Source organism: Salvelinus fontinalis, chromosome 18, assembly GCF_029448725.1.
Source record: "Salvelinus fontinalis isolate EN_2023a chromosome 18, ASM2944872v1, whole genome shotgun sequence".
NCBI lineage: Eukaryota > Metazoa > Chordata > Actinopteri > Salmoniformes > Salmonidae > Salvelinus > Salvelinus fontinalis.
Window position 1 is genome coordinate 28186566 of NC_074682.1, and position 25967 is coordinate 28212532.

General features: G+C 44.9%; 2 protein-coding genes across 5 annotated transcripts in view; one reads left to right on the forward strand and one right to left on the reverse strand.

Moving 5' to 3' along the window:
* Positions 1 to 1112: 1112 nt before the first annotated feature.
* On the reverse strand, positions 1113 to 1752 carry LOC129815930 (G0/G1 switch protein 2-like). Its single transcript, XM_055870145.1, has 2 exons — positions 1637 to 1752; positions 1113 to 1498 (listed from the first exon to the last, which is right to left on the reverse strand). Exon 2 carries the CDS (start codon positions 1467 to 1469, stop codon positions 1119 to 1121), a length of 351 nt encoding a protein of 116 aa, XP_055726120.1. The 5' UTR covers positions 1470 to 1498; positions 1637 to 1752; the 3' UTR covers positions 1113 to 1118.
* The window catches only part of lamb3 (laminin subunit beta 3), a 25353-nt gene continuing 498 nt past the window's right edge, over positions 1113 to 25967 (forward strand). Inside the window, exons 1-22 of one of the 4 annotated variants that reach the window (XM_055870062.1) lie at positions 1113 to 1388; positions 6865 to 7041; positions 7227 to 7275; positions 7485 to 7639; positions 17703 to 17817; positions 17923 to 17996; positions 18113 to 18304; positions 18422 to 18485; positions 18707 to 18888; positions 18975 to 19095; positions 19290 to 19478; positions 19653 to 19808; positions 19940 to 20230; positions 20401 to 20773; positions 20960 to 21120; positions 21320 to 21531; positions 21676 to 21879; positions 22032 to 22176; positions 22396 to 22603; positions 23153 to 23294; positions 23441 to 23617; positions 23725 to 23887. In XM_055870062.1, coding sequence (XP_055726037.1) covers positions 7251 to 7275; positions 7485 to 7639; positions 17703 to 17817; positions 17923 to 17996; positions 18113 to 18304; positions 18422 to 18485; positions 18707 to 18888; positions 18975 to 19095; positions 19290 to 19478; positions 19653 to 19808; positions 19940 to 20230; positions 20401 to 20773; positions 20960 to 21120; positions 21320 to 21531; positions 21676 to 21879; positions 22032 to 22176; positions 22396 to 22603; positions 23153 to 23294; positions 23441 to 23617; positions 23725 to 23887 — 3349 coding nt within the window. In that variant the 5' untranslated portion in view covers positions 1113 to 1388; positions 6865 to 7041; positions 7227 to 7250. The remainder of the gene's footprint in view (positions 1389 to 6864; positions 7042 to 7226; positions 7276 to 7484; positions 7640 to 17702; positions 17818 to 17922; positions 17997 to 18112; positions 18305 to 18421; positions 18486 to 18706; positions 18889 to 18974; positions 19096 to 19289; positions 19479 to 19652; positions 19809 to 19939; positions 20231 to 20400; positions 20774 to 20959; positions 21121 to 21319; positions 21532 to 21675; positions 21880 to 22031; positions 22177 to 22395; positions 22604 to 23152; positions 23295 to 23440; positions 23618 to 23724; positions 23888 to 25967) is intronic. The other 3 variants (XM_055870064.1, XM_055870063.1, XM_055870065.1) reach the window with 3 other exon arrangements.

The following is a 25967-nucleotide window of genomic DNA, read 5'->3' on the forward strand; positions in this document are numbered from 1 at the left end:
AATCAAATGTTACCCATAGCCTCCCTGTGTAGACTTTCCTGTGCACTGTCCTCTGCCAAGGCTTCCGTGCCTTTATGGCAAGATCTTAATTTGAGCCAGTTTACGTGCTACAGCAGAAAAATAATCCTGAAGCAACAGGAAATGTGGATTATAGTTAATGGACATTTTTGGAAGGGTTGATATAATTTTGGAAAGGGAAAAACAAGTCTGAAATCTCTAAGTGGAAATTACACATTTCAGAAGCCTTTTTAAACACACACTACAAGTTTTACATTTACTGCATTGCAACAGGGTGATCAAATTAAGATCCTACATCTTTACAATAGGTAGAGACTTACTCTGCAAATGCAGGGGTCGCTGATACAACCCCCTCCTTGCCTGTTCCCCTTCCATAGCTACACCTGTAAGACCCCTTTGGGAATGCATGCTTCATTCACTACTACTCTCTTGAAGCAGCTTCTTACAGATTTGACAAAGGCTAGATTTAAAAAAATAAATAGGATTGTTACATTTCTTTCACTTATCCAATCACGTCTAGTTCAATGATTCCTCAAGGGGTGGAGGTAGCAGGAAGGAAGAATCCCAATTGGAATCTTTATTATAGGCTACATTCGGGCCCCTTTGCTTACCCAGTATGAAGGCGCCCTCTAGTGGATCCTGACATGATGCAAGAATATTCAAAAGAAAGGTAACCACTGTAGGCTACTAAACCTATGGATAGGTCTACTCATTTTGGTTTTACAATGCTGGTCGTGAATGTGTTTATATTTGGGTGCTTATAAATAATATATCCAGTATATCTCTCTCAGAAAAGACCATCTATAGACATTGTAAATAAAAATATTAATTTATTGAGTAGGAAAAACATCTAATATATTTACAGCATTGACATAGCACACAACAAAATCTAAATGTAACACAATTGTGAGAAAAAGCATTACAATCAACGTTGTTTCCATGTCGTGGAATAGACGTTGAATTGACGTCTGTGCCCAGTGCGATTCCTCTTGTGAAGCTTTTTCGAGTGCGTATGTAGCGCACCGTATTTGGCGTGGCAAGGACTATACAGTTCCTTAATAATTGTGTAGGCTAACAGCGTTTTGGCGCTGGCCCGGTTTTTACGAGGCGTGCAGTCGGTTGGCTGCACCTGCGCTTCTATGCGCTCCCGTGGCCTGCTGTAGCTTCCTGGGTATGGTGATCTGCTCTGGGGCCGAAACTGTTGCCACCTCCTCCTGTCTCCTTCTCTCCTCCGTCTCGAGTGCCCTCTGCTCCCGAGCCATCAACTGAACGAGCTCTGCGTCCAGCGGCTCTCCGGAGGAGAAGGACTGGCAGACGGTTTCCACCAGGCCCAGAACTATGCCCAAGAAGGCCACCACGGTGCCCACAAGGTACACCTTCAGCATACGGCGGCTAGGCTTTTGCGCCAGCATCTCCTTGGCGAAAGGGATGATTTCGTGCATGGTCTCCATTTCTGTTGGATTATGTGGTCTGAATTTGACTGGGGAGAGGAGGAAAGCGTTTTACAATCACCTTTTATGCGTGCGTTGTAAATTGTAACAAATAGGCCTAAGCACTTTTCATGTCACAACAATGTGAGAAAAAGCATTACAATCACGTGCAATGGTAGGCTACTTACTGTATTAAAGTAATTTATCTTGTCCTTTTCTGGATATTCGATTAATTTGTTCTGTGTCACTTGAACACACTTTCGGAGCTTCTCATTTATAAAGACTTGGTTATTTTCATCCACGCCCACTCAGTGACGCTTTATGAATATTCAGTGAGCACAAGCTCACTGAAGGAGCATGGAGCATAGGTTATTATTATTGTGCAATTGCCATCTTCAATAGGCTACCTTGTCGTTTATCTACTGTAAAATAAAGGCTTACCAAATCTATATAGAGCAGAATTAAAATATATACAACATAATTCAACAAAATAATGTACATGTGAAAATTATAAATTGTTATTCTGTATAGAATTGTTAGGCTTGACGACACCTGTTGGCCATAGCCAGCATTCAAGATGCTCAGATCAGACAGTCTGAATTAAGTCAAAGGCCGTATAAACCCAGTCACCGTCCTGTCATGATCATTATATTTGCAGATACTGTGAACTCTGTCTGTACTGACACGCACACACATGCACTTCCTGAGCAAACTGTGACTAATTTGATGATCTTATTATTGCATGAATTTGACTGGACCAGTCATACATAATTCCATATGAATTTGAAACAGATGATGTGAGAATTGGAAATCAGAGATGTGAAAAATACGAGGACTCTTGGCCAGTGTTAACAAGCTTGTGAGAGTGAAGGGTTTTTTCTCACTCCACCACTGTTTACAGACAAAAGGAGTTTGTCGAAGGTTTAATGAAGGCCTTGTATTAGTGGCCATTTACACTCGTCATTTTGGAATTAGCGGGTACACAGCTGTTTCAGATGAGTAGATAATGGACCCAATTTGACAGTGTACTCCCTCACCTGACCCCTCAACCTTGCTCACATACACAGTAATACACACACACACTGATGAGGCATTGTAACGATTGTTCTCCTCCTCGTCCGAGGAGGAGCAGGGATCGGGCCAAAACGCAGCTTTTGTGGAGTACATAATGAATTTATTCAAACAAGACGAACACGAAGCACACTTGAATAAATTACAAAATAACAAAAACGACGTAGACCGACCTGGACATGAGAACTTACATAACACGAAGAACGCACAAACAGGAACAGACTAAACAAATGAAACAGTCCCGTGTGGTACATACACAGACACGGAAGACAATCAGCCACCAACAAACGGTGTGAACAGCCTACCTGTAACAGTCCTGACCTGTTTTATGTTGTTTTTTATGTGTTTATGGTCAGGGCATGTGTTTTGGGTGGGCAGTCTATGTTATCTGTTTCTATGTTGGTTTTGGGTTACCTGGTATGGCTCTTGATTAGAGGTAGGTGGTTTGCGTTTTCCTCTAATTAAGAGTCATATTTAGGTAGGGCGTTCTCACTGTTTGTTTGTGGGTGATTGTCTCCTGTGATGTCTTCGTCGTTGTCGATGTATTTTCACATACGGGACTGTTTGGCTGTTCGTGTGTTTTGATGTAACGTTCCTGTCCGTGAGTTTACGTTTAGTGATGTGAGTTTATGTTCAGGTTTCGTTCTACGTCGTTTTTGTTATTTTGTAAGTTTGTTAAAGTGTTTGTTTTCGTGTTGCCATCATCATCGTTGTTATAAATAAAAAGATGGCTTATTTCCCGCAAACTGCATTTTGGTCTGAAGATCCTTCTCTCCTCACCTCTTCCGAGGATGAGGAGAGCGACAGCCTTAACAGAATCACCCACCACGCTAAGACCAAGCGGTATGGGAATGCTCGACGGAGCAACAAGAACTTCTGGACTTGGGAGGAGATCCTGGACGGTAGAGGACCTTGGGCTCAACCAGGGGAATATCGCCGTCCAAAGGAGGAGTTGGAAGCAGCGAAGGCTGAGAGGCGCTGGTATGAGGAGGCAGCGCGACGACGCGGTTGGGAGCCCGTGAGTCAGACCAAAACATTTCTTGGGGGGGGGCACACGAGGAGTGTGGCAAAGCCGGGTAGGATACCCGAGCCAACTCCCCGTGCTTACCGTGGAGGTAGAAGGCGTCGTACTGGTAAGACACCGTGTTATGCGGTAAAGCGCACGGTGTCCCCAGTACGCGTGCTTAGCCCAGTGCGGGCTATTCCACCTTGCCGCACTGGGAGGGCTAGGTTGGGCATCGAGCCGGATGTCATGAAGCCGGCCCAACGTATCTGGCCTCCAGTACGTCTCCTCGGGCCGGCGTACATGGCACCAGCCTTACAGGTGGTGTCCCCGGTTCGCCTGCATAGGCCAGTGCGGGCTATTCCACCTCGCTGCACTGGCAGGGCTACGGGGATCATTCAACCTGGTAGGGTTGGGGAGGCTCAGTGCTCAAGAGCACGTGTCCTCCTTCACGGTCCGGTAGACCCGGTGCCACCTCCATGTACCAGTCCTCCGGTGGCAGCCCCCTGTACCAGGCTGTCTCTCCGGGTTCTCTCTCCTGCTGTTTCCTCCTCTCCAGCGCAGCCAGTGCCTAGACCACGCACCAGGCTGTCTCTCCTTCTCCTTCCTACAGAGCCATCCGTCTCCCCAGCGCCATCTGAGCCATCCGTCTCCCCAGCGCCATCTGAGCCATCCGTCTCCCCAGCGCCATCTGAGCCATCCGTCTCCCCAGCGCCGTCTGAGCCATCCGTCTGCCATGAGCCTGCAAAGCCGCCCGTCTGTCATGAGCCTGCAAAGCCGCCCGTCTGCCATGAGCCTACAGAGCCGTCCGCCAGACAGGAGCCGCTAGAGCCGCCCGCCAGACAGGAGCCGCTAGAGCCGCCCGCCAGACAGGATCTGCCAGAGCCGCCAACCAGACAGGATCTGCCAGAGCCGCCAACTAGACAGGATCTGCCAGAGCCGCCAACTAGACAGGATCTGCCAGAGCCGCCAACCAGACAGGATCTGCCTGAGCCAGAGCCGTCCAGCCAGGACCTGCCAGAGCCGTCCAGCCAGGACCTGCCAGAGCCGTCCAGCCAGGACCTGCCAGAGCCGTCCAGCCAGGACCTGCCAGAGCCGTCCAGCCAGGACCTGCCAGAGCCGTCCAGCCAGGACCTGCCAGAGCCGTCCAGCCAGGACCTGCCAGAGCCGTCCAGCCAGGACCTGCCAGAGCCGTCCAGCCAGGACCTGCCAGAGCCGTCCAGCCAGGACCTGCCAGAGCCGTCCTGCTATGACCTGCCAGAGCCGTCCAGCCAGGACCTGCCAGAGCCGTCCAAACAGGACCTGCCAGAGTTCCTCAGCCAGGACCTGCCAGAGTCCTTCAGCCGGGATCTGCCCCTTGTCCCGGTGCTGCCCCTTGTCCCGGTGCTGCCCCTTGTCCCGGTGCTGCCCCTTGTCCCGGTGCTGCCCCTTGTCCCGGTGCTGCCCCTTGTCCCGGTGCTGCCCCTTGTCCCGGTGCTGCCCCTTATTCCGGTGCTGGTCCTTATCCTGGTGCTGCCCCTTGTTCCGGTGCTGCCCCTTGTCCCGGTGCTACCCCTTGTCCCGGTGCTGCCCCTTGTCCCGGTGCTGGCTGTTTATTTAGGGGAAGGTAGTTTTAGGGTGGTCAGTGGAAGGGGTAGACAGAAGAGGGGAGTGACTATGGTGGTGTGGGGAGAGCGTCCTGAGCCGGAGCCACCACCGTGGTCAACTGCCCACCCAGACCCTCCCCTGGACTTTGTGCTGGTGCGCCCGGCGTTCGCATCTTGAGGGGGGGGGTTCTGTAACAGTCCTGACCTGTTTTATGTTGTTTTTTATGTGTTTATGGTCAGGGCATGTGTTTTGGGTGGGCAGTCTATGTTATCTGTTTCTATGTTGGTTTTGGGTTACCTGGTATGGCTCTTGATTAGAGGCAGGTGGTTTGCGTTTTCCTCTAATTAAGAGTCATATTTAGGTAGGGCGTTCTCACTGTTTGTTTGTGGGTGATTGTCTCCTGTGATGTCTTCATCGTTGTCGATGTATTTTCACATACGGGACTGTTTGGCTGTTCGTGTGTTTTGATGTAACGTTCCTGTCCGTGAGTTTACGTTTAGTGATGTGAGTTTATGTTCAGGTTTCGTTCTACGTCGTTTTTGTTATTTTGTAAGTTTGTTAAAGTGTTTGTTTTCGTGTTGCCATCATCATCGTTGTTATAAATAAAAAGATGGCTTATTTCCCGCAAACTGCATTTTGGTCTGAAGATCCTTCTCTCCTCACCTCTTCCGAGGATGAGGAGAGCGACAGCCTTAACACTACCTTAATATGGTTCTCAATCAGAGGAAACGTCAAACACCTGCCCCTGATTGAGAACCATATAAGGCTAATTAACAATGAACCTAAACAAGAAACAAATAACATAGACTGCCCACCCAGCTCACGTCCTGACCAACTAAACAAAGCTAAACAAAGGAAAATAAGGTCAGGAACGTGACAGGCATTTGGTACAGTACATGAAGGCCGTAGTCATTTGAGATGAGTACTAGTAGTTTTTGTTTGGTCATTAGAGCCTCCCTCTCCCAAAATATTATACCAAAGTGTTCCCTGTTGTTGCCACGGATACCTTACCAGTCCTTATTCTACCTTAGGGTAAGCGGAAGCTATAAGGTGTGCCTACAGCTGTCTGGCAGTGTGTGTGTGTGTGTGTGTGTGTGTGTGAGATGGAGGTGAGTCAGAGAACACACCCTGGTCCTGGCTGTTAGTCAGTGGCTATGGAGAAAAACAGTGTGCATTCAGTAGCCCTGAGGCTAGGTTTTATTACACACAGGTGATGATCTACACCGCCACACACCAACACAAAGAATGCCAGAGTTACAACATAGTGGTGCCAAGCCATTTTACTGCCAGCAGGATAAACATTTAGATGTGTGTGTGTTTCTGTGTGTGTTTGTGTTAGTATGTGTTTGGAGACTGATTTAGATGGGAATGACGAAGAGAATAATTCAGCAAAATGGGTTAATTTACAAATGTTGTTGCGCAATGTATCATAAACAATCACTGCATACTTAGACTACTCTCCTTGTTGAGACAAGCTGCTAACCCAACCACTGATCCACAGCTATGTTTTACCACATCGCTACAGAGAACTGTTTATAATGTTATTCTCTGTAGTTCATTTTGGAAGGTACACCCTTTTCAAGAATATGTTGTTGTTTCGCTACACCCGCAATAACATCTGCCAAACATGTGTATGTGACAAATAAAATGTGATTTGATTTGTTAGATGTACCATGTGAAATTCCATCTGGTACGTGTGTGTGTGTGTGTGTGTGTGTGTGTGTGTGTGTGTGTGTGTGTGTGTGTTCATCCCAGCAGGGTGTGGTTGCAAAGGGGAAGGGTGTGTCTGCCAGCTACCTTCTGACACACTCTGTAGCCCAGGTGAGACAGTGTTTATAAGGACACATCCAAGAACCCACACACACATTTAGACAGACAGATTCTGAACAGCACACACGCACACGCGTGTCTACATACATACACCTACAACTGGTGAGTACTGAGCTGGATTGATTCACTTTCACTGGAGATTGGACCTTTTCTTTTCAATGTAGCTCAACTTATTTTGCCTTCATACATTTCCCGTGTTGTACATTTCTTCCAATTATTTAGTCAACCAATTATTTCTTAAATTGTTGTGTTGCCTTTATTGTTTATTGTCTTTTTGTCTTTTAAAGAATTTTTCATAGCAGGAAACAAAGATGTGGATTTTATTCCAGTTAGCAGGTATGTTTCATTGATTTCTAATTGAAAATGATCGATGAGTTGTTACAGTTATACATTTTAATTTATTTAGATTTGTAGTTCGTTTTAGTATTGACATCTAGATTGTTGTGATAGTTTTGTGTAGGATATGAGGAAATATGTAATTGTGTTCATACTTCTAACTGGGATGATACTGATTCATTGATTGATGAATTGATCCCCTCCCCCAGCCCTGACTGCAGTGGCTGCGACACAGAGGGACTGTTCTCAGGGGGCCTGTTACCCCCCTATGGGAGACCTGCTCCTGGGTAGGGACCGTCAGCTCCACGCCTCCTCCACCTGCGGCCTCACCGGCTCGGAGGTCTTTTGCACCCCCTTCGGACAGGTACGACCCTACTCTTACTATTCTGAAAGACACAAAGAACCTCATATATTACAAAGACAAGTGGATCTCATTGACGTTGCTAGTTTTTGAGAGTGTATACATAAAAGTGTGTAAACTTTCAAGTGAAGGCATGGGCTGTTTCTCTACCCAGGGTGTTTTTAACACTAGTGCATCGGCACTGTAAGAGATGGGGGACAGTAGGGCAATTAGGAGGTGTTGTAGCTCTTAATTATTATGAGTTGTTCACCAAGGTTGTTTAATGTGTTACAACATTTCAGGTTTGAAGAGTAGCTATATCTTTAGGCATGTCAGTGAGCCAGACAGACATGCATGTATAAAGACAGAAGACATACAGACAGACTGCTTGGTTGTGCATGCTGCTCTCTGTCTCACCATGCACAGTAGGAGACCAGGGAGGGGGTGAAGGGGTGGGATGGAGAGAGGGAGAGGGTATATGGAGGGTCAGGGGAGAACTAGTTGGTGTAATTTGTGAAAACGTCTGGATCTGGTGCCAGAGTCACACAGTGCCAGATGTTGCAACTACAGTCTTTGGGAAAACATTGGATAGAGAATGATTTATTTGACTTCAAAGGAACAAGAGAACAATCAAATATACTGTTTTGAGGGGATTGATTAACTTTCAAACATCAGTGTTTAAGCCAAACGAGGGGCTGAAACCAGGTGAAAGGAGAACAGAGGAAAAATCTTTCTGATTTAATTTGTGGTGCTGCGTGTTTGATCGATAGTCAAGTCTTTCATCTGAGCCACACCCTTCATCTGGTGTTGCTGGGCAAGGCAAGTTCTGCTCTCACAAATACCAGGCTGTCTCTGTCTGTGCAGGCACACACACGTGCACACACCACACAAACCACACAAACACACACACCAGACTGTAGATATTTTTGGTGGTTCTGGTTTCAGTTTTTGAAACTCCAGCACTTTTGTATTTGAATATTTACTTGAAGTGATTGTGTTTCACTGGATGCATGTGTTGATCACACAACACAAACATGACATATGTTTTTAATGTTGGGCGTGTGGGAGAAAGGTGCCCCAGGCCATAGAAACTGGTCCAGACTGGAGTGTTGATGTAGTACAGCTGATTGCCTGTGTGTGTTGAGTCATGTGTTAAGGCTGTGGGTGTGGATCGTATATCTCTCTGACACACTCTTTATCACTCAGTACAGTTGAGACATTGTGGACACTAGCAAGATGTGATCTGAAAAGAGTTACCTAGACATTATGAAATGTTTTGACTAAAGAGTTGCATTTCAACTGGCATTCCTCTCAAGGCCAAAGAGTTATTACTAAGTTGTTAGTAAGGATAAGGAAGGACACTGTGTTGTTGGATTCCTCTCCTTCTCTCCTAGTGCCATTTTGCATGTCCTCAGAGTTTACAGGTTCATGCTTGGAGTTGAAATGAACAGGTGGTAAAACATGCTGTAACTGTACCGCCTGGTGTGCAGGCTGGATAGTTCAATAGGTAATAGTACTACAATGTGACAAAAAATAAAATGAGTAGATTAGATAAACTTTATTGTCCCAGAGGGGATTTTTGTTTGTTTGTCCGTAGTCCCTGTGTATTAATCTTTGCTTGTTTTATGCAATCTCTGTCAGGTGTGTGTGTTTACTGTAGCCACCTGCGTGGCCTGCGGCAAGGCAATCACTACTCTTTGTACAGTATCGAACTCTTTGGTGGACTGCCTGCATTTGATGATGGAAGACATGCTGTGCTAAACCATCTAATGGTCGATTAGAATGAAATACTTTATTGATTTCCCAGCAGAAATGGATGAGATTGCCATATCCGCTGAGTCAGCCAGAAGGATAGATGAGCAGTACAGTGTGCCAGGGCTTTATCACTCAGTATCCAGGCAGTGGCATGCATGATCTGTTAATGGCTGGGCAGGGTGCCCGCCATGCCCCTGCAGAGGATTTTGGAAGACAGCGAAAGAGAGGGATAGGAGAGATAGAGAAAGAGGATAGGAGCCTTGGCTTTCCTATCCAGTGTTGACAGATCTATTCTGAAGGGTATGGTTGGATTTAGTTTGGCACAGTGTTACGGCTAAGTTTGAATAACCAGACGGGCCTAACTTCTCTCTCTTGCCCAACACTCATCTCTACCCTTGACCTGACCTTGGTACTGGCAGTTGCCAGAGAGTTGCAGATAGCAACAAGCCAACATGGTTCAAAGCGATTTTCCATCAGGGTTTGGTATGAACCAATCAGAGATGAGATAAGAAAGGCTGATCCTCTTTTACTCAGGGATGGAGGGAATCTTAGCCAATAGCTGGCTCTGAGACCAGGTCGAGCCTACTAACCATATCAGGTTTCACACTGTGACCTAATTTCATTCCATGGTTTATACTCATTCGGTATATTTATGTGGTTAAGTTTTTTCCTTTCTTTATAGAATTATCCATTGTTCCCTGTGTAGAAATGTGGAAAGAAACTAATATTTGAGAGATATTAACAACGTTTCCATCCAGTTTTTATGCCAGTCATACCATATAAAAACAAATCATGACATCTGTGATGGAAACAGAACATTTCAGTACAATTTTATAAATGCAGACAGATAATTTGTTTGTTCGACATGGTGGGATCTTTTTATGTCTGTAAAATTAATTATGCGAGAAATCCGGTGGAAATGCCTTTATTTTCAAATTCTGCTACAATAACCATCATATCGATGGACTTGGAGTCATGCGACGATATGGTGTGTAGTCCTCCCACTACCGCTTGGAAACCGTGCAGTTTATAAGGGGCGGCAGGTAGCCTAGTGGTTAGAGCATTGGACTAGTAACCAAAAGGTTGCAAGATTGAATCCCGAGCTGACAAGGTAAAAATCTGTCCTTCTGCCCATTAACAAGGCAGAATACAAGAAAGACTACACATGTACCATGTCAGATATAGAAATCTATTCAATTTTGAGTTTGCATCCCAATATTACACTTTATATACATCACAGATGACTGAAAAATAACAAAACCGTTTGATGTAGAAACATCAGATTTTTTGTGGATTTTTTTGTTTATTGACTATGAAATTCTGAAAAATATTAATAATATTGCACCCATTAAGGTAATTTGACTGAAGGAAAGAGCTACCTCATTCCCAAATAATCTTGTTGACTGGTCTTATTTGTGGCCAAAGCATACATTTAAAAAATAATAATAATTTAAAACCCCACCTTGTCTCTCAAACAGACTGTTTAAAAAATGCTGGCTCATTGGCTCGGCCAATCAGTGATCTACTCGCATTAATATTTTTAATGACCGATATACGCCCACACCATTCTGTTGTTGGGGTATCCCCACACGATTCCAACACACAAAATCTGCTTTTTAACTTACTTAATTAAAAGATGTGGAAAGAAAAGTATTTCACTCATATTGCAATTAATTATAGGTCATATTTCATAGAAATCGGGAATTACTGTAAAGTTACTTTAAGAATTACCGGCAGGTGTCTTGATTATAGAAAAAGTGTCAGTGGTTCCTGCACCATAGACCAGTAATTGTTTTGGAGTTGAAAGAATATTTTGATATTCCTATATGATCAACCCATAAAGAATCTATACCTACATGCAACAGTATCTCTTGCAATTTTGACATTGATTTCACATGAGGCCTAATTCATAAATCTGGCTAAATACTTATAACCCATCCCCACTGGCCACAGACATCAGTTCAACATCTACTTTTGATTTACATTTGGTTGAGTTGTCAACTAATGTGAGTTCAACCTGAAATCAATAGAAAATGTCACCATGTCATTGGATTTAGGTTCAAAGTTGGGTGAAAAAAAGACGAAATGTTCTTAAATGTATGACTTTTTTCAAATCCTATCAGTGTTCCACGTTTATTCAACATCATCACATGTAATTTTTTGGTTGAATTTATGTGGAAACAATGTTGATTCGACCAGTTTTTGTCCAGTGGGTAGGAAATTATCATATATTTTTCTTTTGATTATTTGATTAACCTAAATCATGTTATTTCAAGTTATCCCTTTGGAGCGCAATATGACGTTGTTAAAAAATATGTAGAAATTGGGCATGCCTATGAGTTGGGCAATTGACAGCATCTAGGGTATATGTGTTTGGTGATTAATGATAGACCTTACAAACATTTTATGCAACATTATTGGCAAGTGACTTGATGCCTACTATGCCAAAAGCGATTTAGAGTTCTTGAATGGGAGTGATGTGTGTGTTGATATAACGTTAATATGATCAAAATTCTTCTTTTTACAACCAGTACAATATACATATCACATTGTTCAAAATATCAGGATTTATCTATTTAAAAGGATTGTGCATGCCAACATATTAGACAATAATTACAAGTAGGCAAAGTGATCGTGAAAATTATATCAATCGTTTACCATTGCAACATTTGATGTACAGTCACATTCACCGTGGTTGTCTGAAGCCTGCTATAGAGTTCACGGCTGGTCACGCCTCATCGTGATTGATTATCCCCCATCATTTGCAACAATGTTACCGAGCATCATCACTATCTTTTCTTTGTGGTAGCTCAAACTGTCGTGATTACCAGCTGAGATAAACTTTATGAGTTTATTTTACTCCTGGCTCAGAGTTTGTCTGGGCAGTCTCTTAACATCATCCTGAAACACACTCTGAGCTGGGAGTTTTTTTGGTCTTAAAACAGGTTTGAACAGGATTCCTAGGGCATTTTCTGAGATGCTTTATGGATAAGGGCCCAGGAATATCTCCAAGCAGTATCATGGTCCATGCATCTTTGGCGTGAGTGTCTGTCCTCTGGTCCAGAGAGCCGGCCAGCTGGACATACACACACACTTTGATACAGACTGTTACATTGGCACACTAAGCTATTCTGGTCAGATTCCAGTGGTCTGGAAGAGTTTCTCCATATTGTCCTTAGCAGCCCGCAGCCCAAGGGCACTGACTGTCTGGACACTAGCCAGAGCCAGGCAGGGTCTGATGCAGACTATACTTAACTGAAACACTGTGTCATACAGATAGCTAAAAAGCCAAGACAGTGAACAGTGTTGTCCCGTCAGCATATATGTCTCGGGGTCAATCACCCAGTGAGTCCTGACCACTGGTCCAGAAATAGACACACAGACAGACCAGGGTCAAGGCTGATGCCACAGCATATGTATTTAGATAACACTGTGTTTCCGACAGTCAAAGTTGTTGGTTTGATTGCGGATGTAGTTTTTGCATGGGATACATATTTTGAGCCTTGCCATGGGTATACAGTGAATCAGGGTTGATGGACACTGCATGCATTCATCTCTCCATACAATATAGTAGAATATACATATCCTTCTTTACCACACCATTGGTTATGGTACAATTCACATTGACTTTACCAAAATACATGAATAATATTATTACATCATTACCACCCAATGGCATTACAATATAAAGTTGTTATACAACACTGGAAATAGTTCACAAATTAGTGGACATAATTCTGTCTTTATATAACATTGTATTAACAATGTATTAATACACTGAATCCACAGTAAATGTTTGCATTCGTGTGTGTGGGTGCATGTGTGAGGACATGTGTGTGCATACGTGTGTGCATATGTGTGTGCACTGCAGATTTTAGATTGTTTGACGAAATCTGATTGGCAACTTGCCTGTTAACTTTTGAAATCGTTGTATGGAGGAAGAGGGGGGACTGGCTGAAGGAGAAAGAGAGTAAGCAAGCAAACGAGAGTCAGGAAGCAATATATATATATATAGAGAGCGAGAGAGCGCAAGCTGGGCAGTTGGACAGTAGCTGCAGCTGGTGTTGAAACATCCAGTGCAGAGAGACCTTTCCCCCAGTGTGGAACAAGGCCATGACCTTAATGGGATCTCTCACAATTCAGGCTAACTCTCTGCTCCAGCCACAGCCTCAAACCGCTCCTGCCAGGGCAAGCTGAGGTGAAGGGGAGTGGACACAAGGGGGTTGGAGGAGAGGGCAATTGGAGGTACAGTGCCTTCTGAAAGTATTCAGACCCCTTTACTTTTTCCACATTTTGCTACGTTATAGCCTTATTCTAAAACGCATTACAAAACAAATCCTCAGCAATCTACTCACAATACCCCATAATGACAAAGTGAAAATAGGTTTTTAGAAATTGTTGCACATTTATCATGCTTTGGATATACCTTATTTACTTAGGTATTCAGACCTTTTGCTATGAGACTCGTAATTGAGCTCAGGTGCATCCTGTTTCCATTGATCATCCTTGAGATGTTTCTACAACTTGTTTTGAGTCTACCTGTGGTAAATTCAATTGATTGGACATGATTTGGAATTTGTCTATATAAGGTCCCACAGTTGACAATGCATGTCAGAGCAAAAACCAAGCCATGAGATTGAAGGAATTGTCCGTAGAGCTTCGAGACAGGATTGTATCGAGGCACAGATCTGGGGAGGGTACCAAAAATGTTCTACAGCATTGAAGGTCCCCAAGAACACAGTGGTCTCCATCATTCTTAAATGGGATAAGTTTGAAACCACCAAGACTCTTCCTAGAGCTGGCCACCCGGCCAAACTGAGCAATCGGTGGTGAAGGGCCGTGGTCAGGTTGGTGACCAAGAACCCGATGGTCACTCTGTCAGAGCTCTAGAGTTCCTCTGTGGAGATGGGAGAACCTTCCAGAAGGACAACCATTTCTGCAGCACTCCACCAATCAGGCCTTTATGGTAGAGTGGCCAGACGGAATCCACTCCTCAGTAAAAGGCACATGACAGCGCGCTTGGAGACTAATCAGGATCGAGGCAAAGATGAACTGAGCAAAGTACAGAGAGATTCTTGATGAAAACTTGCTCCAGAGTGCTCAGGACCTCAGACTGGGGGGAAAGTTCGCCTTCCAACAGGACAATGACCCTAAGCACACAGCCAAAATAACACGGAGTGGTTTCAGGACAAGTCTCTGAATGTCCCTGAGTGGCCCAGCCAGAGCCCAGACTTGAACCCAATGTAACATCTCTGGAGAGACCTGAAAATAGCTATGCAGCAACGCTCCACATCCAACCTGACAGAGCTTGAGAGGATCTGCAGAGAAGAATTGGAGAAACTGTCTAAGTACAGGTGTGCCAAGCTTGTAGCGTCATACCCAAGAAGACTTGAGGTTGTAATCGCTGCCAAAAGTACTTCTCTAGGATAGGGGGCAGCATTTTCACATTTGGATGAAAAGCATACCCAAATTCAACTGCCAGCTACTCATCCCCAGAAGATAAGATTTGCATATTATTAGTGGATTTGGATAGAAAACACTCTGAAGTTTCTAAAACTGTTTTAATCATGTCTGTGAGTATAACATAACTTATTTAGCAGGCGAAACCCAGAGGACAAACCATTCATTCATTTTTTTTTGTTAGGTCACTCTCTTTTCAATGGGTTTTCATTGGGAATCCAGATTTCTAATTGATCTTCTTGCAGTTCCTACCGCTTCCACTGGATGTCAATAGTCTTTAGTAAATTGGTTGAGGTTTTTTCCTTTGTGTAATGAAGAAGTACGGCCATCCAGAACGAGGGTAACTTGAAGTGTACTGTTAGATGGAGGCGCGTGACCAGAAAGCTAGCTACAGTTTGTTTTAATCCTGTATTGAACACAGATCATCCCGTCTTCAATTTTATCGATTATTTACGTAAAAAAATACCTAAAGTTGTATTACAAAAGTAGTTTGAAATGTTTTGACAAAGTTTACAGGTAACTTTTGAGATATTTTGTAGTCACGTTGCACAAGTTGGAACCGGTGTTTTTCTGGATCAAACGCGCCAAATAAATGGACATTTTGGATATATATCGACGGAATAAATCGAACAAAAGGACCATTTGTGATGTTTATGGGACATATTGGAGTGCCAACAACAGAAGCTCGTCAAAGGTAAGGCATTAATTATATTTTTATTTCTGCGTTTTGTGTCGCGCCTGCAGGGTTGAAATATGCTTCTCTCTCTTTGTTTACTATGGTGCTATCCTCAGATAATAGCATCGTTTGCTTTCGCCGAAAAGCCTATTTGAAATCTGACCTGTTGGCTGGATTCACAACAAGTGTAGCTTTAATTTGGTGTATTGCATGTGTGATTCCATGAAAGTTTGATTTTTATAGTGATTTATTTGAAATTGGCGCTCTGCAGTTTTACTGGCTTTTGGCCAAGTGGGACGTTAGCGTCCCACATATCCCAGAGAAGTTTTAACAAAGTACTGAGTAAAGGGTCTGAATACTTATGAAAATGTAATATTTCAGTTTTTTATTTAAAACAAATGTGCAAACATTTCTACTATTTCTATTTTGCTTTGTCATTATGGGGTATTGTGTGTTAGTTGATGAGGGGAAAAAACAATTTTATAAATTTTAGAATAAGCCTGTAACATAACAAAATTTCGAAAAAGTCAAGGGATCTGAATACTTTCAGAATACACTATATATGTAGTAGGGTTGTAGGTTATGGTTGTAGTGGAGAGGGGGAGGAGTTGCTGTTCTATATTTGTAAAAAATTATTGCAAGGGGTGGTAAGAGGTTGAAGTGAACACAGCCCGGTTGGAGGTGAGGGGAGTGGTCAAGCTCCAACTCCAAGCATGGCTAGGTGGAGCTGAGTGGAATTTTTTGAAGAATTTTGTAGAAAGTGCTGAACAAATAAAATGTAATTGATTGATCAATGGAACAGGGTTTGGAGGTAGGGAGAGCAGTAAGAACAGTGATGTGGAGAATTTAAGGTTAGTGAAGGATGTGTGTATGTGTGTGTGCATGTGTGTGTGTGTGCATGTGTGTATGGACCAAGTGATCTTGGGTCACATAAAACACGTCGCAAACCCAGGGCTGGAAAACTCCACTAGTGTTACACAAGAGCCTTCCCATTGGTGTTCTATTGAGGAAGTAGACTGCCAATACCACTACCACTACCACTACCAATAGCACTACAACGGTGACAAAAATCCTGACCAGCTGAATGATGTGGCGCTTTACTTTCCTTTTCTTTTTTTATCCTACCACCCCTCCCCTAATTGGAGTGAACTAATAGACAACAACACTTAGGCTTCTACTTCCAGTGTATACATACTATATACATTTTATGGACACAATCTATTTTACACAAGTTATCTTTTATTTTTAATCCGATTCTTCAGCTAACATCAACCCCTCCCACCCATCTCTGAAGACCAACCATTTTTTATTTCTATTTGCCATATATTTTTCAACTGTGCTGTGATGTTTCACAAAAGTTCTGTACCTTTCTATTTACATAGTTTCTAGAGATTGTACATTTTTGCTGAAAGCATTATATTATTGACAATGACTTGATGGATCAGTGTGATGATGTCACAGGGTCCTGGTTGTGATTGGACACCCCATTCAGGGAGAGGGGAGTTGTTGGTCAGGGTAAAGAGAGAGAGAGTGTGAAGAGAGCGTGAGAGAGAGCGAGAAAGAGAGAGAGAACGTGACAGTACATTTTTTGTTTATTTCACTTTTGTTTATTATCTATTTCACTTGCTTTGGCAATGTAAATATATGTTTCCCATGCCAATAAAGCCCCTTAAATTGAAATTTAATTGAGAAAGCGAGAGAGAGAAAAAAACATTGAAGGCTTTAGCTCAATGTTATCTATGGTGTCTGTGGGAAAATCTACATTAACATTTAGTTGCACATTGGTCGTTGTGAGAGATTCCATTGTGTTGGAGGAGGAACTGATACCCTGATCTGTGTTGTTGCTGTGTGATTCCTATACGTTCCCTTAGTCCATATTGGTCTGGTAAACTAGCATTTCCTGTCAAAGTAAGGGCAATGAAACCTCCCACGACTCACGTGCTGTTTGAATGTGTGCTGACCAATGACTCATCATCACAAAAAGAGGTCAGGGGACATGCACATGGAAGACAAAGGTTGCCAAATGAAGAATATAATGCTAAGTAGCATTAAAATGATCTCTCTCTATCTCTCTCTACCTCTCTTTCTCTCTCTCTCACTCTCCCTACCTCACTCTCTCTCCCGCCTTCTCTTGCTCCCTACCTCTCTCTCTCTCTCTTTCTTTCTCTCCCACTCTCTCTCTCCTCTCCCCATCAGTCGAAGATGAAGTGTTGTCCCTGTGACTCCAGGAACCCATCCAGTCAGTTGGCTCACACCATCCAGGATGTTCTATCCACTGCTGGACCCAACAGGTGGTGGCAGGCCAGGAAAGGTGAGGGGATACAAAGCTAAATAACACATATCTTAGTGCTGAGATCCATCCTAAAACTATGTCCTGTTGTGATCCAGAAAATAAACCAAACCTATGTTTTTTTAGACGTGAGTCCAGTCACCGTACAGTTGGACCTACAGAACCTGTTTCAGCTGGACACCCTCGTTCTGACATTCAAGGTAAGATCCAGCCCCCAGACCAGCATGGACAGGGCTTTTCCAATGTGCAAGGACCAATTAGTCTTTTTAAGTACAGTAGAATCTGATGGACTGATTTTCCTGTTGCCTCTACACAGGGTCCTCGTCCCAGTGCGCTGGTGGTGGAGAGGACGCTGGATAACGGTAAAACATGGCAACCTGCTCTCTACATGGCCTCAGACTGCAGATCGGCCTTCCCTGGCATTGCCATGACTACGCCACGTTCCCTGGACCAGACGTATTGTTACACTCTGCCCCCCGCCACCACTAACCCCTACCAGGACCAGACGGTAAGGGAGAGAGACACAATGTTGAAAACTGGAGAAAATTCCCATGATATTTTGTCTCTGTACCATGAATAAGTTGTTTTCTGTACTCTTTTTGATTTTGCTCATTGTATTAAACAGATTCAATTTAGCCCCTTGCGTCAGTTCTCTACCATCAGCGTCCCCAATGGGCAGAAGATTCAAGGTAAGATGCTTACCCGTCCATAACGTCCCCCCACGGTTGCTATGGACAATATAACTACATGTCCAATAAGAGTACTTACAGTATATTCCAATCTTTACACATGACATTTAAGCCATTTAGCACGTGCTCTCCTCCAGAAACACTTACACCTTTCTTGATTGACACAATCCTGATCCAATGAGGTTCTTTGCCCAGTGACTGACAGCTCTCTCTGTCCACAGAGGTATCAGGATTGTCAGGCCTGCGAGTGAGGCTGACTAATCTGGGTGCTGTGCCCCGCCTGCCGGGCCGCGCTCCCTCTCTGTTCTACGCCCTCAGAGAGATGAGAGTGATGGGCACCTGCCTCTGCCACGGCCATTCCAACCGGTGTCTGCCGGATACTAACCAGCTACCTCACACACAGGTACATATTGTTAAACACATAGGTTACAGTTACAGTACAAGTGAATGGCTCTTTAGTGGGTTTATAACTCTGTGTATGTGTTGCAGGTCAGTGCTCAGTGTGAATGCCAACACAACACAGCAGGTATAAACTGTGAGCGCTGTGCAGATCTTTACAACGACCTGCCCTGGAGACCTGCAGAGGAGGGGGACACACATACCTGCAAACGTACGCAACCACTAATGTCTTAATACACTGACTACATCTTTTTGGTACAAGTGTGGAGAAATAGGATGACTTTGCTAATGTATCGCACAAGCAGCAACTCTAAGTAATAACTCAGTGAAGACTGATTTTTGTGAGTTGACTGAACATATACAGTCACAGATGTTGATTATTTCCCATGGTGCTGCCCCCTATAGGTTGTGAGTGTAACAACCATGCCCAGCGGTGCCGTTTTGACCCAGATGTGTATGAGTTGAGCGGACGGAGGAGTGGGGGGGTGTGTGAGAGCTGTCTGCACCACACGACAGGACCCAAGTGTGACCGCTGTGCCCCTGGATACCAACCCAACCACCGGAGCAGCATGGACCGGCCTGATGCCTGCACACGTGAGTGATCTTAAAACCGTAGTTTTATATGTATTAATAAAATACTGCTGCCTTTAATCCTCTTTCTCTCCTACTATAGGTTTAATCACCACCACATTAGGTCGCAGTGTTGCAATATCTTTGCTGTGTTTGATTATTGTTGTGTTTCTGTTTTGTTTCCTGTGTTTTGTACAGGCTGTCATTGCAGTGCTGAGGGGGTGGAGAATGGGGATCAGTGTGATGACGTCACAGGGTCCTGTCGCTGTAAGGCCAATGTTGATGGATCACAATGTGACCGCTGCAAGATGGGATACTACGGTCTGACCGCCTCCAACCCTCTGGGCTGCAACAGTGCGTAATCTTTCACTCTTGACCCTGAATAGGCAATTCATAAACTCTCATGTCATGATTACTTACAGCTGTATTCACTATACTGTGGTGTTGGTCTATCCCCATCTGACTCTGTGTCTATCTCTCTCCAGAGTGCCTGTGCAGTAAAGACGGATCCCTGTCCAGTGTGTGTGACCCTGGGAGTGGTCAGTGTCCTTGCCGACCTCATCTCCAGGGGCTGACCTGTGAGCTGTGTTCCCATGGTTACTGGAATCCATCCTCTCCCCGTGGTTGTGAGCCCTGTCGCTGTGACCCCACCAACTCCCATGGTGACACCTGTGACCAGAGTACGGGTCAGTGTCAGTGCAGGTCAGGGTTCGGAGGTCGTACCTGTACAGAATGCCCTGACAACACCTACGGAGACCCACTCATTGGCTGCAGATGTAAGTGCCCTGTCGTGTTCTGTCACAGAAACCTTCAAAGGCTCTTAAACATGCTTTGTTCAATGCTTTTGACAATTCAATCCAATGGGCAGACTAAGTAACAATAATTTTCTCTCCTCATGACCCTGTTCTCTTCCCTCTCTCTCTCCATCTTCTCCCTTTCTCTGTAGCGTGTCAGTGTGCTGCTGCGGGCACAGAGCCAGGAGGCTGTGATAAGCGTACGGGGGCCTGCCGGTGCCGGCTGGGTGTCACAGGTGCCCGTTGCGATGCCTGTACCCGTGGCCACTGTGACTCCTTCCCTGACTGTGAGGTCTGCCCCTCCTGCTTTTTCTCTCTGGACTCGAACATCCAGAACCTCACCCTGGGCCTGGAGAAACTCTCCTCCAGGATTCCCTCTCTTCCTGGGGGCTCATTACCTACCAGTCTGGGTCCCCGCATCAGAACCCTGGAGGCCACTCTAACCCAGATACGAGACTCTCTCCCACTGCCACCTCCCTCTGCCAGACAAGTCAACGACGCCCTCTCTCAGCTCCGCAGGCTAAGGTGGGGGATGTTCAGATGTCCCGGCAAACTTAGAATGTCTAAATAGAAGTGGGGCATCAGATTCCATAAACTGCGAAACTTTGCTTTTCAAAATTTCAGTGTATATATTTAAACACCTCTATTCCTGTAGACTACAGTCCTTCATTACCCAGCTCACTGTCCCTCATATCCATTGTAATCCTCCAGGGACCAGTTGGATCAGGTGGATGGAGATTTGTCACCCCAAGGCCGAGCCCCTGAGCTAGGCACACAGCTGGACGAACTCCAGGCTCTACTGGACGGCCTGGGTCTGGTGTACAACACCAAGAGAGATGCTCTCAGGAACTCTGTCAACTCCAACAATGCAGGTGAGGGAGACGCCACCAGAGAGCTAGGAGCACCATCTATGTGTCGAGTGGCAAAAACAAGGTTCAGAATTTAGAGTGTGGAATTTAGAATCCACAATCAAAATCAGAACCAAAGCCTTGATGCCAGTCTGTTTTGGTTTGAGCTAAATTATGGCTGCTATCACACCTGTTTCTGTCCTCTTGGTTGGTTCTCTCTCAGGGGCCTTTTCTTCCATAAAGGATGCCTATGACGAGTCAACTGACTCTGCCAAAAGTGTTGATGCTAGTGGGAAGACTGTAGACCAGTCAAAAGCAGTCAGAAAAGACGCCTTTGACCTCCAGAACCAGGTCCAACCAGCCAACACCAGAGACCTGGAGAAACTCAGTCACCAGCTGAACACCAAACCTGACCTCACACCCACTGCCAAGCAGGTAAACCTAGGCCTAGTCCTAGTCCTAGCCTTAACCCTAACCCAAACCCTAGCCCTAGTCCTAAACCGAACCATAGCCCTAACTCTAGCCCTAACCCTACCTCCACCTAAATGTGAATGTGTATTGTTATTCCCTGTCTCTCAGGTGTGTGGCAGCATGCGCTTTGCCCCCTGTACCCCTGCTCAGTGTGATGGTGAGCTGTGCCCTGTAGAGGGGGCGCCACCCTGTGGCCGTGGGGAGCGTTGCGTCGGGGCTCTGCCTCTGGGGACCCGGGCTGTGAGTGATGCTGAGGAGGTGAAAGACAGACTGAAGCAGCTCAATGGGAAGATCACACAGGCCGCTGCACAGGTAGGAGCTAACACTTTGTTTGTTTACTGTATGTTTCTAACCGTTTATTACAGTGTTTTAATACTTACATGAAGGAGATGACTAGTTATTCAAGTGGTTTGTTTCATCATGTGGCGTTCAATGCTTTGTTCTTTTCTCCATTCAATTCACAGATCCAGGAAACACAGGACACAGCCAATAAGGTCAGACAGTCCACAGACGATCTGGACAATCAGATGAGGCGGGCCAGGGATGACCTGGATGCAGATCTGCAGGAGACGAGAGACTTTGTTAAAGAGCTGAAGGACTTCCTGTCAGGTGAGACATTGACAGTTATGTTCCAGTACCTTCAATAACCACTTACTTATTTACTCTTCGTAAAAGTATTCAAGTAGTAGTATAACATTTTTGGGAGTGTCTAGTTTAATGACATTCCCCTCCTCTCTCCCTCCCTCTCCCCCACCTATCTTCCATTCTCTCTCATCCTCCATCTTCCCATCTATATCCTCCCTCCCTCCTCTCTCTCTCTCTCTCCAGACCCATCATCAGACCCGACACACATCAGCACAGTGAGTGAGTGGATCCTGAATGCCAAGCTGCCTGTCAGTCTGGCGACTCTGAAGAGGAAGCTCCAGGAGATCAGAGACCTGGCGGCAGGACTCCCAGACAGCACTGCAGTCCTGGACCAGGCTGGACCACAGCTCGACACCGCCCGGCGCCTGCTACAGGAGGCTCGGGACGCCAGGTATAACACCTTATGACCTCTTTTGTTAGTCTTAAGACAGGTTTATGTACTGTAGACATTTAAGCTCAGCCGCAGGAAGTAGGGGTGCTGAGGGTGCTACAAAAAATAGTGGTATTTCGTATTCTATTAGCGAAAGCAGCAGCTACTCTGCCTGGGGTCCACACAAAACATGAAACATGACATAATACAGAACATTAATAGACAAGAACAGAACTACATCAATTTAAAACAGGCACACATAGCCTCCATATCAATACATACACACAAACTAGTGCACTGGGCTTTTACTAGTCCTGTATTAGTGAGCCAATATAGCCATCTGAAGCGCGGGCACCCCCCAGCACCCTCACCACCAAACATCTTCCATTCATTTAAGTAACGTATCTTTAAGTCTTTAAGTATCTTCTATGAATTTAAGTAAAGTATGACTAGTTGTTGTAATTAATGACAATTCTGTGTGGTTTCTGAGGTCACGTTAACATTGTTGTGACTGCTGTGAACATTGTAGTAAGGTTGCTTTAACATTGCTATAATGTTGTTGTGTGACAGGGACGCAGCGCTCGGTGTGAAGGCTGATGTTGACGGGCTGTTGGAGGGCTTCGCTACAGTGGAGGGCTCCCTCTCTGGCCTGGAGGAAAAAGTGCAGGAGAGCCTGGACATAGTAGATGACATCAGCAGCAACCTCACACAGGTGAGAGACGGAGATTAATACAAATATGCTTCCAAACTAGTCTGACACCTACATTGATTAAACAGCTTCTTACTGTATTATTCCTCTCATTTTGATCCCTCCTCTCTCCATCCCCCCAATAACATCCTTATTTTGACTCCCTCCAGACCAAGGCCCAGTTGTCTCCAGCGGTGAAGGCGCTAGGGGAGGTGTCTGCCCTGACTGAGGGGATGAAGCCTCAGCTGGAGGGGCTCAGGGCTCTGGTGCGCTCTGGAGATATGCTGGCCCAGAATGCAACAGAAGAGGCCGATAAAGCTAAGAGGGAGGCAGACGCTGCGGCCAAGGTGAGTTTAGTTTGTGTATGTGTACGTGTGTTTGCTTGTGTATGTCCGTCTCTGTATATGAGTTTGTGCTCAACTCATGGCCTGTCTCTTTGCCTATGTGTTTGTAGGAGCTGGCATCCCTGGAGAAGCAGCTGGAGCAGCTGCGTGCTGCAGAGAGGACCAGTGGGCGTGGCGATGGGACGGGGACAGCAGGGGCGCGTCTCCAGAAGCTGCAAGAGGAGGCTGGTTCTCTGGCCCAGGACACTGGAGACATGATAAAGGCACTAGCAGGTATGGATGGGGAATGGCATGGAGACATGTACATCTGCTAACATATATATACAGTGGGGCAAAAAAGTATTTAGTCAGCCACCAATTGTGCAAGTTCTCCCACTTAAAAAGATGAGAGAGGCCTGTAATTTTCATCATAGGTACACTTCAACTATGACAGACAAAATGAGAAATAAAATTCCAGAAAATCACATTGTAGGATTTTGAATGAATTTATTTGCAATTTATGGGGGAAAATAAGTATTTGGTCACCTACAAACAAGCAAGATTTCTGTCTCTCACAGACCTGTAACTTCTTCTTTAAGAGGCTCCTCTGTCCTCCACTCATTACCTGTATTAATGGCACCTGTTTGAACTTGTTATCGGTATAAAAGACACCTGTCGTCAAACAGTCACACTCCAAACTCCACTATGGCCAAGACCAAAGAGCTGTCAAAGGACACCAGAAACAAAATTGTAGACCTGCACCAGGCTGGGAAGACTGAATCTGCAATAGGTAAGCAGCTTGGTTTGAAGAAATCAACTGTGGGAGCAATTATTAGGAAGTGGAAGACATACAAGACCACTGATAATCTCCCTCGATCTGGAGCTCCACGCAAGATCTCACCCCGTGGCGTCAAAATGTTCACAAGAACGGGGAGCAAAAATCCCAGAACCACACGGGGGGACCTAGTGAATACCCTGCAGAGAGCTGGGAACAAAGTAACAAAGCCAGTAACACACTACGCCGCCAGGGACTCAAATCCTGCAGTGCAAGACGTGTCCCCCTGCTTAAGCCAGTACATGTCCAGGCCCGTCTGACGTTTGCTAGAGAGCATTTGGATGATCCAGGAGAAGATTGGGAGAATGCCATATGGTCAGATGAAACCAAAATAGAACTTTTTGGTAAAAACTCAACTCGTCGTGTTCGGAGGACAAAGAATGCTGAGTTGCATCCAAAGATTACCATACCTACTGTGAAGCATGGGGGTGGAAACATCATGCTTTGGGGCTGTTTTTCTGCAAAGGGATCAGGACGACTGATCCGTGTAAAGGACAGAATGAATGGGGCCATGTATCGTGAGATTTTAAGTGAAAACCTCCTTCCATCAGCAAGGGCATTTTATTTTATTTTTTTATTTTTTATTTTATTTTACCGTTATTTTACCAGGTAAGTTGACTGAGAACACGTTCTTATTTGCAGCAACGACCTGGGGAATAGTTACAGGGGAGAGGAGGGGGATGAATGAGCCAATTGTAAACTTTGAAGATGAAACGTGGCTGGGTCTTCCAGCATGACAATGATCCCAAACACACCACCCGGGCAACGAAGGAGTGGCTTCGTAAGAAGCATTTCAAGGTCCTGGAGTGGCCTAGCCAGTCTCCAGATCTCAACCCCATAGAATATCTTTGGAGGGAGTTGAAAGTTCGTGTTGCCCAGCAACAGCCCCAAAACATCACTGCTCTAGAGGAGATCTGCATGGAGGAATGGGCCAAAATACCAGCAACAGTGTGTGAAAACCTTGTGAAGACTTACAGAAAACATTTGACCTCTGTCATTGCCAACAAAGGGTATATAACAAAGTATTGAGATAAACTTTTGTTATTGACCAAATACTTTTATACTGTCTTTTATACTGATAACAAATTCAAACAGGTGCCATTAATACAGGTAATGAGTGGAGGACAGAGGAGCCTCTTAAAGAAGAAGTTACAGGTCTGTGAGAGACAGAAATCTTGCTTGTTTGTAGGTGACCAAATACTTATTTTCCCCCATAAATTGCAAATAAATTCATTAAAAATCCTACAATGTGATTTTCTGGAATTGTCTTTCTCATTTTGTCTGTCATAGTTGAAGTGTACCTATGATGCAAATTACAGGCCTCTCTCATCTTTTTAAGTGGGAGAACTTGCACAATTGGTGGCTGACTAAATACTTTTTTGCCCCACTGTATATGCGTGCGCATTTGTGGCACATTGAAAAAGAACCTGAATGCTGGCGTGAAATCTGAAATTATGTGATGAGTATTAATGAATCAAACATTCCCCTCTCTCCCTCTGTGTCTTCTCCTGCTCTCCTCTCCTTCTCTCTCCCTCTGTC